The sequence below is a fragment of the Tinamus guttatus genome, unplaced genomic scaffold, assembly GCF_059628265.1.
Source record: "Tinamus guttatus ecotype Peru unplaced genomic scaffold, ASM5962826v1 Tinamus_guttatus_pri_ptg000018l, whole genome shotgun sequence".
NCBI lineage: Eukaryota > Metazoa > Chordata > Aves > Tinamiformes > Tinamidae > Tinamus > Tinamus guttatus.
In genome coordinates this window covers 1,889,469-1,904,631 of record NW_028288552.1, presented here as the reverse complement: position 1 = coordinate 1,904,631, position 15,163 = coordinate 1,889,469, and the positions used below count along the sequence as shown (strand labels likewise).

The window sequence follows — 15,163 nt, the reverse complement described above, 5'->3', positions numbered from 1 at the left end:
TCCATTTCCAAGCAGGCCTTCTTGCATTCTTGCAGTTGCTGAGACAAAGCCAATGCTTCCCTTTGCTTTTCTGCCAGGGCTCTCTTCAAATCCTGAACACACCGCTCAGACTGGAGAAGCTGCTCTTCCAGCTCCTGCAACTGTCAAACCAGGACCCACGCTAGTCAGCTTCCTCTTCACACACTCAAGGCACCTGCTTTCACTCGCAGGTCACCTCTGAAAAACCCTGTTGCTTCGTCCTCTTTCATACTGGCCTCTCCCATCCCGCTGCTTGTTCATTGGTTACAGGGGAAAACAGGGTTGTCAGGGTCCTCGGGCTAGTCACCGCCTTTGCCTACCTTGCCTTTAACCCTGGCCAACTCCTTTTGCAACTGCATTTTCTCCTCCTCCAGCTCCCGGCGAGCACGCGTGGCAGCTTCCAGCGAGGCTTCGGACAGCGCCTGCTTTCTGCGGGCATCGGCGAGCTCCTGCTCCAGCTCCCTGACCCTGCCCTGATGGAATAAGGACACGCATCGCAGGAAAAGCCTTGCACCGTGCACTGTGCTTTTGCTTTTCCTGTTACATTACACGACTCTTCCGAGAAGTAGCTCCCCAAAGGACTACTATGTTTCTTCCCCTTCTCCCATCACCCAGACCTTTCTCAGGCATCTCCCTACCCCTCACTCCTACCCCCGCCTTCATTCCCTTCCAGCCATTGTCAGACTCTGGACAAAAGTCTCTCTCCACCCGAGAGCCACACTTGGACCAGGCCTTTTCACACACACAGAATGAGGCAAACACTCTGCAGAGCAGCACAGTGCACACTTGTGCACCGTGTCCATTTGCAGGCAGACACTTCCCCTTCCACAGCACACTCCAAGGCCACGCAATCTCTTCTCTAACTGTCCACACACACACACACAAGTAGGCTCAGGAGCTCATGAAAAGGAAAGGTCAGGAGTCGCTTACAGAGGCAGAGCTGCGCAGCTCTTTCTGAAGAGCTTCCACCCTGGCAGTCTCATGGCGCGCTGTCACCTCCAGCCCTGTTTTTTCAAACTCAAGCCTTCAAAGGAAACATAGGGCTCAGTATGGGAACCCAACAGAGCACACATACCCACTCCACACTGTGAACTAACAACATCTCAAGCAAAAGCCTCCCTCCAAGTCCCACATTCCCTTGCTGGGATGCAGCAAGGTAATCCCGTTGCCTTTACACCAGCCCACAAAGCAAAGCCTTGCTTCACTCTGGCACTTCCTCACCGTCCAACTTTTTCCCTCAAGAGCTTTATGGTGAAGAGCAGTGTGCCACGTTCTTGCTCTTGCTGGGGAGCAGCCATTGATTCTCTTTGCTTCTCTGCCAGGGCTCTCTTCAACTCCTCAACAGACCGCTCAGACTGGAGACGCCGCTCTTCCGATTCCTGCAACTGTCAAACCAGGAACCATGGGAGTGAGCTTCATCTTCAGCATCGTACACACTGCTTTGACTCCCAAGTCAAATCTCCCAAACTCTGGTGCTTCACCCTCTTTCCTATTGGCCTCTCCTGTCCCCATCCTGATTTTCTACAAGCAGACAGCTCCGACTGACAAGGGAAAAGAGCGCTTTCTGCAGCTCTCAAACTACACTGCCCTGCACAGCACAGCACATGAAGAAGAGCACGTCGTTGCGCTCAAGGCTCCACCGCCCTCATGGGTTACGGCAGTGCGGAACTACTGACTTCATCACATCTCACTTGTACCTGTGCTCAGAATGCTGCCTTGTCCTTCTCATCATTTACAGAGGAAGAACAGCCCTGTTACGCTCATTATTGTTGTTATGGCATTTGCCTACCTTGCCTTTAACCCTGGCCAACTCCTTCTGCAGCTGCCCTTGCTCTTCCTCCAGGTCCCGGCAGGAACGTGGGGCAGCTTCCAGCAAGGCTTCTGCTGGCAACTGCTTTTTAGGAGCATCAGCAAGCTCCTCACCCAGCTCTCCAATACTATCCTAATGAAATAGTTACACACATAGGATGAAAAAGCTTGGAGCACGCACTATGCATTTCTAATAAGGCACTTGCTATGAGAGCTCGGACATTCCCAGACCCTGCTTCCTCACAAGCCCCGTGGAGCAGCTTGCACACAGCTAAAGCTGTTCCAGTTCACTGGAACAAACGTGTGGCAGAAGCAGCCAAAGAAGGAGCAGAGCCTCCTCGGTGCAGGGCCCACACCCAGAGCAACCTCCTGAGAAGATCCCTCCACGGGGAACCCACTGTGCCCCCCGCTGAAAGCACCTCAGAATCCCAGGGAGAATCGTTGTCCTCCTCCGGCTCCGCTCCTGCTGCCGATGGAACATCTGCAAGGGAAATAAGGAAGGGCACACCATGAGTGCTTCTCTCACTCTGCTGCTCTCCTCCATCAGGCAACACCCACAGCCAAGGGACAGATAATGCTGTTACTAGAGTGTTTAAAAAAAAAGAAGAAAAAGCAGCGTCATTCAAGAGCATCCTCACTCTGAACCGCACCACTGTGTTCTCACCCTTCCTCCCACATGCTCACACAGGCAGGAAGTCACCACGAAATAACACTCCTTGCACTCCAGCACTTCCACAAAACATCTTCCTCACTTGACCTTCCCCTCTGCCCTGGCATTTGCTGGCAAGGGCAGAATTGGGGCTTTCCCATCTCAGCAGCAGCTCATCACCAGCATTCACTGACTCAGACCAAGGAGCAAACAAACACAGGGGCTCAACGCTTCTGAACTCACCTCTACTAACAGGGAGGGCTGCTGCAGCATTTGCAACTTGAGGACCACCTGCTGCTTCCTCCCCATCCCGTGCAGGTGATTCCTCCTGAAAGAGGCCGGCCAAAAGAGTTGGAAGGAACAGAAAGAAGCACCCGTTGCACAGGAAAGGGCACCGTGCAAAGTACTTCTATTCCCTGTACCTGTACAGGGAAAAACGTTCTCACTTTTCTTTTACAAGGCCTGCACTCCTCCCTTAGGAGGATGTTTCTGTGCACAGCAATACCCAGTCTCACAGACATGCTGTTCCTCTTCAACAGAGACTCTCAGAAGTGCAGCCTGGACACAGGCTGAGCCTACATTCACCTACATTCAAATATGCAGGAGCACACACACCCTTTCCCCCGCTCCTCTGCAACAACAAAAACCAACAGAAAGCACCTCAGAATCCAAGAGGGAGTCTCCGTCTTTCTCCTGCTCCGCTCCCGCTGCCAAGGAAACATCTGCAAGGGAAATAAGGAAGGGCACACCATGAGTGCTCCTTTCACTCTGCTGCTCTCCTCCGTCAGGCAACACCCACAGCCAAGGGACAGATAATGCTGTTACTAGAGTCTTCAAAAAAAGAAGAAAAAGCAGCGTCATTCAAGAGCATCCTCACGCTCAGCCGCACCACTGTGTTCTCACCCCTTCCCCAGCCCTTCTCTGCAGCAGAAGTCGCCCAAGCCCAGCAGGACAGCTCACACAGCTACAACCAACAGCCAACAGAGGGGCAGCGAGCACCCAAACGCGGCTCTGCAAGGCCGGAGTCCTGGAGGAGGGAGCCGTGCGGGCAGCTGCTCTCCCAAACTCGCGCTCCAGAGTCTGGCACCCACAGTCCATTCGCATCGCAACGGAGGGGTCCTCAAAGCACTACACAAAATATCCCCACGTGCGCAGCGAGTCACCAAGAAACAGTGCTCCTTGCACTCCAGCACTACCACAAAACGCCTCCCTCAGCTGACGTGCCCTCCGCCCTCTCCTTTGGTGGCAAGGGCAGAATCGGGGCTGCCCCGTCTCACAAGCACGGCACCGTTTCCATGCATTGGCCCTCACAGCCACCAAACAAGACGTGGCCTTCAACGTGCCCTTCAACTCACCTCGCACACAAGCTGGGGCTCCTGCAGCGTTTGTATCCTGAGGACCATCAGCGGCCTCCTCTCCATCCATTGCAGGTGCTTCGTCCTGAAAGAGGCCAGCCAAAACAGTTGCAAAGAACAGAAAGAAGCACTCCCTGTGCAGGCAATAGACACCCTGCAAACTACTTCCCTCTACCCACACAGGGAAAAATGGTCTGACTTCCTTTCTTTGAGGCCTGCAACTCCTCCCTTGAGAAGACGTTTGAGTAGACAGCAGTACCCAATGTCACATATGTGCTCTTCTGCTTCTGAAGAGACCCTCACAAGCGCAGCCTGCGCACAGTCTCAGCCTGCCTTCACCCACGTTCAAATACCCAGGGGCACACACACCCTTTCCCCTCTCCTTTGCACCAATGAAAACCAACAGTTGCCTGCTTTTCAGTAACCTTAGTCCAACTCCGCCTCTTTCCTCCCTTGCACTTTTTTACCCAAAACAGCGCTCCAAGTCAAAACCCACGTTATTGCTGTTGGGCTTCTTACTTGGCTGCAGGATTCCATACACTGTCCTTTTCATGGATACTTTGGCAAAGAAACAGCAACCCCACCAAACTCTTGCAGAGCCAGAATCTGGACCCTTTGAGTATTGCACTACAAATCCCATGCAAGGGCCACTTGCTATGAGAGCTCGGACATTCCCAGACCCTGCTTCCTCACAAGCCTCGTGGAGCAGCTTGCACACAGCTAAAGCTGCTCCAGTTCACTGGAACAAACGTGTGGCAGAAGCAGCCAAAGAAGGAGCAGAGCCTCCTCGGTGCAGGGCCCACACCCAGAGCAACCTCCTGAGAAGATCCCCCCACGGGGAACCCACTGTGCCCCCCGCTGAAAGCACCTCAGAATCCCAGGGAGAATCGTTGTCCTCCTCCGGCTCCGCTCCTGCTGCCGATGGAACATCTGCAAGGGAAATAAGGAAGGGCACACCATGAGTGCTTCTCTCACTCTGCTGCTCTCCTCCATCAGGCAACACCCACAGCCAAGGGACAGATAATGCTGTTACTAGAGTGTTTAAAAAAAGAAGAAAAAGCAGCGTCATTCAAGAGCATCCTCACTCTGAGCCGCACCACTGTGTTCTCACCCTTCCTCCCACATGCTCACACAGGCAGGAAGTCACCACGAAATAACACTCCTTGCACTCCAGCACTTCCACAAAACATCTTCCTCACTTGACCTTCCCCTCTGCCCTGGCATTTGCTGGCAAGGGCAGAACTGGGGCTTTCCCATCTCAGCAGCAGCTCATCACCAGCATTCACTGACTCAGACCAAGGAGCAAACAAACACAGGGGCTCAACGCTTCTGAACTCACCTCTACTGACAGGGAGGGCTGCTGCAGCATTTGCAACTTGAGGACCACCTGCTGCTTCCTCCCCATCCCGTGCAGGTGGTTCCTCCTGAAAGAGGCCAGCCAAAAGAGTTGGAAGGAACAGAAAGAAGCACCCGTTGCACAGGAAAGGACACCGTGCAAAGTACTTCTATTCCCTGTACCTGTACAGGGAAAAACGTTCTCACTTTTCTTTTACAAGGCCTGCACTCCTCCCTTAGGAGGATGTTTCTGTGCACAGCAATACCCAGTGTCACAGACATGATGTTCCTCTTCAACAGAGACTCTCAGAAGTGCAGCCTGGACACAGGCTGAGCCTACATTCACCTACATTCAAATATGCAGGAGCACACACACCCTTTCCCCCGCTCCTCTGCAACAACAAAAACCAACAGAAAGCACCTCAGAATCCAAGAGGGAGTCTCCGTCTTTCTCCTGCTCCGCTCCCGCTGCCAAGGAAACATCTACAAGGGAAAGAAGGAAGGGCACACCATGAGTGCTTCTTTCACTCTGCTGCTCTCCTCCATCAGGCAAGCCCCAGCGAGCAAACACACAGCAGGACCCGTGTTTACTAACTCACCCTTCTCACCAGCCACTGATCCTGCAGCATCTTTATCCTGAGGACCACCAGCACCTTCCTCTCCATCCTTTTCAGACGATGCTTCCTAAGAGAGGTCAGGAAAAAAAAAAAAAGTGTTGCAAAGAACAGAAAGAAGCATCTTCTGCAGCGGCAATTCACACTTTGCAAAATGCTTCATTTCCCTGGGTTACTACACAGGAGAGTTCTCTCTTGTCTGCTGCAAAGAAAGGCCTGCAGGTTTTCCACAGGAATGCCTTTGGGCAGACAGCAATAGCCAGCACCACAGACATGCTGCTCTGCCCCTCACAAGCATGGCCTAGACACACTCTGACTCCAGCTTCAACAACACGGTGACACGCACGAGCACACTCCCCATCTGCCCCTTCTTTTCACCCAGGACAAGCAACAGCTGCCTGCTTCTCCAACAGCCTTAGTCCAGCTTCCCTCCCTTTCCTCACGGGCACTCTTCAACCCACTAGCACATCTCCCTGTGCTGCAGTAGCTCCTCGCAGACGGCATCTGCGACACCCTCTCAAAGCTCACTGACAAGAGGGCAACCAGGAGAAGAAGGAAATCTTGCCTGCATCTCCAGCACTGCAGGGTGCCTTCCAGCATCATCCTCGGAATCCTCAGAATCGCTGCACAGTCCCAGTGCCAAACACCTCTTCTGCAGGAGAAACAGCAAAAATAAAGAGACATCATCAGAGGGGAAACAGGCAGCGGGAGATCAGGCGCACGTGAGCCTGGAATGCCATTCCCATGTGCCAGGAGACAAAGACACCGGCTACAGGAGCTCCCTGCTGAGCACACTTGAGGAACCTCACAAGGAGGACAAGAGAGCCAGGGGATGAAGCATCTCAGCACACTTGGAACAATAAATGCCTTTCTCCCACATCAGTCACAATTCTACCACCCCTTTGTTCCTGGAAACCGACAGCAAGGTCTGCAGGACAAAGGAACAGGTAATCTAGGAGCTCATCAGCTTTCATTCTCTAGAAATCTCACGCACATCAAGACTGTGCGGTCATTTCTCTTGTCACCTAGTGCTCTTCTGCCCCCGACCACCAGACTGCTGCGTGCTCTGCCACGGCTACCAGACTTGGAGGAAGTAGCTCACAGCAGCAGGAAGGGGGCCAGGCAGGAGACCGCTTTGCAGGAGCAAAGCCACCGCACTGCAAGCGCCCTTTCGCTCAAATCCACACAGCTCAGCCCTCCAAACCACTCACTCATTCCACAGAAATTCTGCCTCTTGGGCCACTTCACCTTGGCAGCTAAACGGCGTCTTTCTAATTCGGAGGCAGGAACGGAGTTGTCCTCGCTCTCCTCGTCATCAGTATCTTGAACGCTTGAAAAGTTAAGACAAGAAGGACTGTGTCTCTCTCCAGGCTCTCCTCTTCTGAGGCAGGGGAAAGGATTGGGGGAAAGCGCTTGTTCAAGCCTCACCATACAAAGCATTCACGGGAAAGCTCCTCTCCCACTGTGAAAACATTAATTGACACGATTAATTCTTAGCATGTCAGACCTTCAGAAGTCAACACGGCCCACAAGCACCTAACACAGGCACTTCTGCAGGCCACGCTGCAGGGGAACAGTCACACAAGACAGCAGGGACGAAAGCAGGCCCCAACCTGCCCTTGACTTCTCGCACCCTACTGAATTCTAACCCCCTTCCCCTCAAAGGACATTAGCAAAGAAAATCAACACTGCCCTTACATTTCCTTCTAAGCTTCCTCAACAAAATACTAGCATGGGACAAACACGCGTTGGGAGCAGACAGTTAGCAAACGCTGCGGGGCGCTGACGGGATAGGAAGCTAATGAAGTGCTCAACTACTCGCACCACACGCACACGCACACGCAGAGCCCCAGCAGTTCCTCCACGCTTAAGGATCCTACCTCCGCTGGCCGCAGCACAGGCGCCCGATGCAGAGGCAGCAGCTCCTGCTCCGGGAGGCGAGCTGAGTCCTGCCATGCCTACTGGGCCGCCTGCACGCGCCCTCTGCGCGCACTCTGCCAGCTCTTCACTAACGCTGCAGACAGGAAGAAAGGAAGGACTGTCACCAAAACCAACGGCATCCTTGTACACGGCTCTTCTAGGACACAACGAGCCACTGCTTCTCCACGCTACGCCTATTCAGAGCCATCTGGCAAGCTGACACACACGGGCTAGTTACACATACCCACGCACACCCGCCCTTCCTGCTCCCCTTGCTACAGGCCCAGGGCGAGGGGAAGCGGCAGAAGAAAGGACCTCTGCATTTGGTCTCATGCGCTGCTCTGGGGAGGGCCTCGTATACACTCCACTTGCCCAAAGCACACTTTTCAGGCTCGCTATTGCTCACAGCTCAGCTCAGCACCACCAACTTGAAACCTGACCGAGCAGTCGGGGTGGAGTCAAGGAAAACCTCCCGGTTCACACTTGACACTACATGTTCCAGAACATGCCCTTTTGCCCAGCTTCCACAGACGTCTCCACACATCATTAAACCTTGCTGCTCTTAACAAGAGCGTCCATAAGCCAACACGCACATTCACACACCTTAGCAACTCTAACGTCACCTAAAGCACTTACCGAGCATGCAGAAAAGTCCTAGCATACTCCTCCGCCGTCCACCCAGCAACATCTTTCTGGGAAAGATCAGCACCATGGCGAAGAAGAGTGTCTAGGATGCTCCTGTTCCCAGTCGAAGCAGCCCGCATTAAAGGGGTCCTAGAGCATCCAAAAGAGGAGAGGAAAGCTCGGAGCCAACGCAGACATTTCACTCGCATGCCTTTCAGCCCTCTTTGCTCCCACAACAATTGCTTCCCCCTTTCCCACAGGCAGAAGCAAAGCAAAGGCAGCTACATGGAAGCACAGCACAACTCGGAAGGAACGGGGCCTCCGGACACGCTCTTCGGACAAGCCCTTCACCTGGCAGACTGGTCTCGAGCGTTCACATCAGCTCCTTTGCCAAGCAGGAACTCCACCATCTCGCCGTGACCACCCGACACGGCAAGGGCAAGGGGCGTGCAGCCCATCTGCAAGCATAAAGCGCCCCCAGTCAGAACCAAACAGCCAGGGAAAGCCACTCTCTCTTTCCGAGAGCAGCCTCACCCACATTCTACACTTACCTTATCCTTAGCCTCGAGAAGGGCGCTGTGCTCCACTAGCTGCCCTGCTAGAGAGGTGTTACGAGCAAGGACAGCCAGGTGAAGGGCAGTGTTGCCGGTAACGTCGGCAAGATTAGGGTTGGCACCACGCGCCAGCAGAATGGCCACGCATTCTTCTTGCTGGCACTGCACTGCCTGCAAGCAACACGGCAAAGAAAAGGAAGCCTTCCCAGCAACTACGTTTCCCTCCCTCAGCGCTCCCACAGCCGGCCAAGCGCACAAAGCAACCCCGGCCTTCCCCGAGGAGGCAACGTGGGCCCATTCTGCGCCAATCGCAACACAGTCTCCACCTGTCCCAACATCACGCATCACCCCAGAGACGCAGCGCTCTGGGTGCAGCTTGGAAGCCCTCCCTCAACAGCTCTCCCGTGCTCCACGTACCTTCATCAGTGGAGATCTCTTGTAGCCGTCCCGCGCATCCAGCTTGCACTTCTTCTCCACTAAATAGGACACGATCTCCGAGTGCCCATTAGCGCAAGCGAGATGCAGGGGTGTCCTACAAAGGCAACACATTCCATTAACACGCACACACGCGCCGAGCTGCACACACCGCTCCTGCCTCTGTCCCGGGCCTAGGGCCACCGCTGTCCGCAGCCACAAGAGCAGCTTAGAAAGAGTCGCCCATTCCGGCAGCAACGGCAGCAGCTGCACACCCCAAGCCCAGAGGGAGGGGCTAGGAAAAGTCACCCCCACCCCACGCAGCACCCGCTTCCCGCAGCTCCGCACCCGCTTCCCTGCAAAGGGGCTCCTGCGCCCAGGCACAGCGGTCTGCCCACGCAGTCCCACGCTGCCGGGCGCAAGCGGCTGCCCTCCATCCCTCTGCCCGCGCAACCGCCCGCTGCCTCCAACAGCACCACCCACGCTGCCCAGCAAGGACCACCCAGGCTTGGTTGGCCACCTCCAGCCTTCGCCAAGGCGCCCTGCGGCTTGCGCCAGCACCGCTTGCGTGGCAACAGAGTGCCGCACGCCGGGGACACGGGCTTTCCAAGAGCAGCACAGCAGCCTCGGGCAGTGCTGCTGGGGCAGGGCCTGCCACCCGGCCTTCCCCACAGCAGCCTCGAGCACACGCGCCCTCCACGCCCGGCCAGGCCCTCGCGAAGAGCCGGCAAAGCCCCGGCCGGCGCCGCCCCCCTCACCGCTTGGCCTTGTCGCGCCCGTCGAGGCCGCGTGTCGGCAGCCGCCGCAGCGCAGCCAGGTCTCCGCGGGCGGCTGCGCGGTGCAGCTCGCTCAGCTCCTCCTCGCGAAGCTCGTAGCGAGCGCCCACGCAGGCCAGGGAAGCGCCGCCGGGCGCCGCCGCCCCCCGCCCCTTGCCGAAGAGCGCCAGGAAGCGCTTCATGCTGCGGCGGGGACGCGGACACGGCCAGAGAGAGACGGCCCCGCCTCGGGCGGGCGGGGCAGAGGAGCCGAGCCCCGAGCAGGGGCCGCGGCCGGGACAGCTGCGGCGGGGCTGAGCCCCGGCGGGCTGCGGGAGCGGGGGTCGCGGGCTCGGAGCCCCCGCGCCGGGAGCAGAGGCGCGCTCCGAGGGCCGGGACGCAGCGAGGCTCCCAGCGAGGCACGCGCCGACCGTCGCTCCGGCACTGGCGGCCGCAGCACTGAGGCCGCGCGGCGACGGCGCCAGGCGCAACAGCCGCGGCGAGGGCGTCACAGGGCGGCGGGGTGACGCCGCGGGGTGACACTGCCACGCGCCACAGGCGGCTCCTCGACGTGGGGCTGCAGCGCACCCACAAGGGGCTGCGGCTCCCCGAGAAAGAGCACCGCCGCTGTTAGCTTGGTTGTCGCTCAACTATCTTTTTCATGTTCTCCTATGATTGTGAATCTGCTACTTGTTGTAGATCTGCCAGCGCTGCCAGTTATTATCATTAGTAGAAAATCATCTTTCATTTCACAAAAATCCCCATTTACGTCTTGTCGGTATTTACTCAACTGAATCGAGCAGAAAAGCAGAACCAGCCAAAAATAATAATAAAAATAATCCCCAGCCACGCTCATACTATAGATTGCGATTAAATGTTTGAAGTGCATGAGTAGGGTGGAGGTGTTAGTTTGTATATTGATATATGCCCTTCATGATGAGTCTGGATTTTACTACTTGTAGGACTGAGGCAGGAATAAGTTCGTGAGATGGGATGCTAGCCCGAGGTGCTCTTAGGCTACTGAACAGCAGCGGAATACTTCCATAAGATGTTTGAATGAAGATTTTTTCCCTCCACTTCGGCATGTGTACATGTTAGCAGGAGGAAAAATAGCAAAGCTTGTATTTGATAAAAGGAGCGCGCAGTTGGCTGTTGATTACGGTGCTATTAGTGGTCCATATATACCAAGAAGACACTCAGAACAGGTACTGGGACTGCTGTCATTATCACTGATGAGGAAGGTCACCTCTCTTTTTGCGGTGAGGTTGCAAGTCTTTAATTGCGCCTGCTCCTGTCCAACAGTGCCTTACAAGCCATGTATAAAGCTGATACTGTGTGGTTAGCCGGTAAGTATTACCTGCCATAGTGCTAGAGATAGAAACTGGGCTCTGTGCAACAGAACTCGAAGCCTGTGTCTCAAGTTCCTAAACGAGGACTCCAGAGGGAGCAGCCGTGTTCCCCCCTCAGGGGAAGAGGAAGCCTCTCTGGTGTGGGGGATAGAGATCTTTCTCTTGGGGATGTAATTGAAGTGGCCACCAGATAAGCACTGGCTTCTCACTTACTTGGAAATCATCCTTAAATTCAAATGTACATTACTGTTCCAAATGAATGGGATTCTTCTAATCGGGACTTTTTTTTTGGAACTTGTCCATGCTATGCACACATTGCTAGGACATCCTGCACACTGCATTCTTTAACTACTAAATTAGCTCTTTAGCTTTGAAGGCCAGCTAGCAGTGTGAGTGTATTGTTCACACGGTCATTGAGCATTCCCAGATTTTTGCAGCCACACCCTGACAGATGTCCAAATCTCTCTGGAATTACTGGAAGCAACCAGGAGGCTGTCATCTCCACATTGCTCTTGGTCTTAGCTTAAGGCTACAGGTGCCTCCTAAACCACAGCAGGGTTTGCTGCGTCCTCACAGTGGATGTGCCATCAAGCACTGCCAGTCTAGACCAGCTTTCTTCTCAAAGTTCAAACTAGCTTATTTTTATGAAGACTGGGCCATTTTGGAGCTCTTTTTGTACACCACATGTTTAAAATCAAAACTGCACCAAGCAATACAAAGCCAACACTAAGATAAAATACATATATATTAGTAAATTAACACCAGAGTAATATAGATATGTACATGTGCCTAGGTGAGGTGCTCTGGGATTGCATAGTCCTCAAATGGCCTGGTAAGCAGCCAAACTTCCTTTCAGAACACATTATGGCAGACGTTAATGCATCTTCTTCTGCCTTTGAACTCCTTTGGGAGTTTGGGCTACTGTTGTCACTCAGCAAACCTCTCCTTATCGAGTGCATTAAGACCAGCCACTCTTAGCTCAGGTAAACTAAGATTCTTGCAAAGGCCTTTGGGATCTTACAGCAGGGTTTTGCCTCCCCCTTTGGGAATCCCTGCCGACTACTCCCACGCACTTTCTTGTTCCTTCTCATCTTTGGAAAGGGCTTCCGGGAGGCTGCGCTCCATCAGCTTGCCAGGCCTCGAGCTGCTGCCGACCGTTTGCGGCTCGCCTGATCGTGCTTCTTGGCTGGCTCCTAGGCAAGGGGGACAGCTGCTGTGGGCCAGGCCTCAGGAGCCTTCCGCCATTGCCAGCACCTGCCAGCCATCTTTGAGAGCGGCCTCCCCCTGGCAGCGCAGGAGCGCTCTGAAGGGCAGCAGGAGGCAAACAGAGCCCCCAACTCCAGGCCCCTGTCTAAAAACCCAGCGGAGCTTTCAACCTCCCCTGAGGAAAAGGACACAGGCTGCACGCTGCCAGCAAGCGGCCAGACTCCTGCCAGGGTTCCCCCCTTGGCAGCAAGCCCGCCGCTCCCATTCTGTAAGAGGGACAGGCAGCGGGAGGAAGAGGGAACAGGCGCGTGCGCAGGGCAGGCCAAGACAGGAAGGGGACGGGAATAAAACAGAGATGTCCCAGGCTACAAGCTTTATTAAATACAGAATTGGAACAGAACACCTTCACTTGAATGCAGCTCGATGTCATCTACACACCACTCCGCCAAGAGCTAGAGGGCACGTTTCCCCAGGCTTCCTTCCTCTCGGGATATCCTCTCTTGGCAGTCCCCGCTCCAGAAAGCCACTTCTGAGGAAGGCGCGCACGGCAGGGGGAACAAAAGGCCCTCTGTTAGTGTTACAGGAGCAAAAGGGAGCAAGTCCCAAACCAAAGGAACCAACCCCATTCATCCCAGTAGACAGGCACCTCTGCTCACAATGCAGACACATTCAACCCAAGGCACTTGTGTCCACCCAAGCAAATGCAAGGGGCTCTAAAGCAACAGCTGGCCACTCGGCAGCTGATTGAAGCCAACAGGAACCCAAAGAATTGCAAAGCAGGGGCCACCTGCTTGCAAACAGGCCCCGTCCCTGAAAAGGCCCGACTAGAGCCCCCCGGAGAGGGGATTATTCGGGGCTCTGGGGGCGGCCTTGCATGTGCACATACACTGTTTCTTCTCTTTTTTAAGGACAGGCACATAATATTCTGTGCCACCAGTATTTGGATCACGATGAAGGTGTCACATAAATCTCCAGGTTGCAATTACCTCGCTCACGTTCTTCAGCGACATTTTTGACCATTCCTCACGCACCTGCAAGTATAACACAGGATACCCTTAAGTCCTCAGCAGTTACATTCCTCTAGTAGTACAAAATACGGCCTTTTGAAACCTAACTGTAACATGAAATGCAAACTGGAAACAACACCCTCAATCCTGAGAAATGCTTTGTCCACCAAAACACAGCATTGCCACTACTCTGTGCCATTAATTGTATCACAACACAATTGCCACTCATCACGTTTCCCTCATTCTGGCTTTGCAGAAGGGCATCAAAAAGCACAAGGAGGATATAAGCACACATGGCCAGAGGTCTAGTCCCAAGGACACAAGCTGCATATTTACACTGTTCACAGCGAGCAATCCGATTTGTGATGCCTGCTTTTTTTCTCATTACAAATCAACACTCTTTAATTTACTCCGCAGCAAAGGACTCAGGCCAGAAAGAGCTGGCTTTCCTTGCAGCAGCCACATTCTAGACAGCCTTTTTCATGGCAGCTCTGCTGACTTGCTGTTTAGCCACAGGAGTGCCTGAGGACAGTCACCTGGATCACCCTCTGAGACCCCCACAAGGCAATGCCCAAAGCCGAGCAGCTCAGCTTCAGAACACTACAGGTATGGGGACAGCTACAGCCCGCAGGCATCTCCTTTCAACAGGACCCTTGCTACGCTGCAGGCACCACAGCACTGAGTCACAACTGGAGCTGCCTGAAGCCTTCCCAGGATTGTAAAAGATGGAAGAGGAGAGCTTGCCCTTGCCTCCACTCTGTGCAAATCAGGGAAGGGATCATGGCATTCAGTGAAGAATGCTTCGCCCTCTTGTCCAACTCTTGCCACACGGGCCCCAAACCTCACCATTCCGTGAGGAACGTGCTCTCCACACACACTGCAAAGGCTGGGGCACACTCGGACCAGAGCTATCGCTGAGGTTGCAGCAGGCTCTGAGCATTGCCTCATGGAGTCTCTCAGGGCGATCCAGGGGACTGTGCTCGCCCAGTTGTGAGGGGCACCAATGCTGTTTGCACTAGCAGACTGGGTGTCCCGGAGCTAGGCAGGAATGCGTGCTCCTTTTCCCCTTAAAAGCTGAACCCTGCTCATTCATACTCTGTGGGCAGCTCATTCGAGCACAGCGTGCATGTCCAATGCCTTACCTCAGCCATTTGAGCTTCCACTCTGTCTGCCACACAGGAAGCATTGCCCGCTGCGTTCAGCATCAAAGAGCGGCTGCTGCCCAGCTCAGGAGGGTAGGCAGCAGCGGCTTCCGCAAGGCCTCCGATAACTCTGCCTTGCTGCAGGCGTCTGCTGAGAGCCAGTTCATTTCCCAGATCCCTGATTCTCTGCTGCATTCGTCCTACCAGGGAAGCTTGTTCCACCTGCTCCTGGGTGGCTGCCTGTGTCTGAAGCAGATGGTGCCATTTCAGCCTCCAGGGAAGAAGAACTTTCCCCCCATGCCCGACGACAGTTTCCACACACCCCCTTGGAAGAGCACAGCCTTACTCAGGCGCCTCCTCACTGCCCTCAAGAATCCACGGCCGCAGCCAGAGGCACCACGTTACGCAATGC

General features: G+C 54.6%; 1 protein-coding gene across 1 annotated transcript; it reads right to left on the bottom strand.

Moving 5' to 3' along the window:
* Positions 1–933: 933 nt before the first annotated feature.
* LOC148596306 (uncharacterized) lies at positions 934–14,946 on the bottom strand. Its single transcript, XM_088524253.1, has 11 exons — positions 14,752–14,946; positions 13,589–13,633; positions 10,314–10,506; positions 10,051–10,270; positions 9,296–9,410; positions 8,876–9,049; positions 8,676–8,782; positions 8,337–8,474; positions 5,171–5,255; positions 1,240–1,403; positions 934–1,042 (listed from the first exon to the last, which is right to left on the bottom strand). The coding sequence occupies exons 1-11, from the start codon at positions 14,944–14,946 to the stop codon at positions 934–936; spliced, it is 1,545 nt and encodes a 514-aa protein (XP_088380379.1).
* Positions 14,947–15,163: the final 217 nt, after the last annotated feature.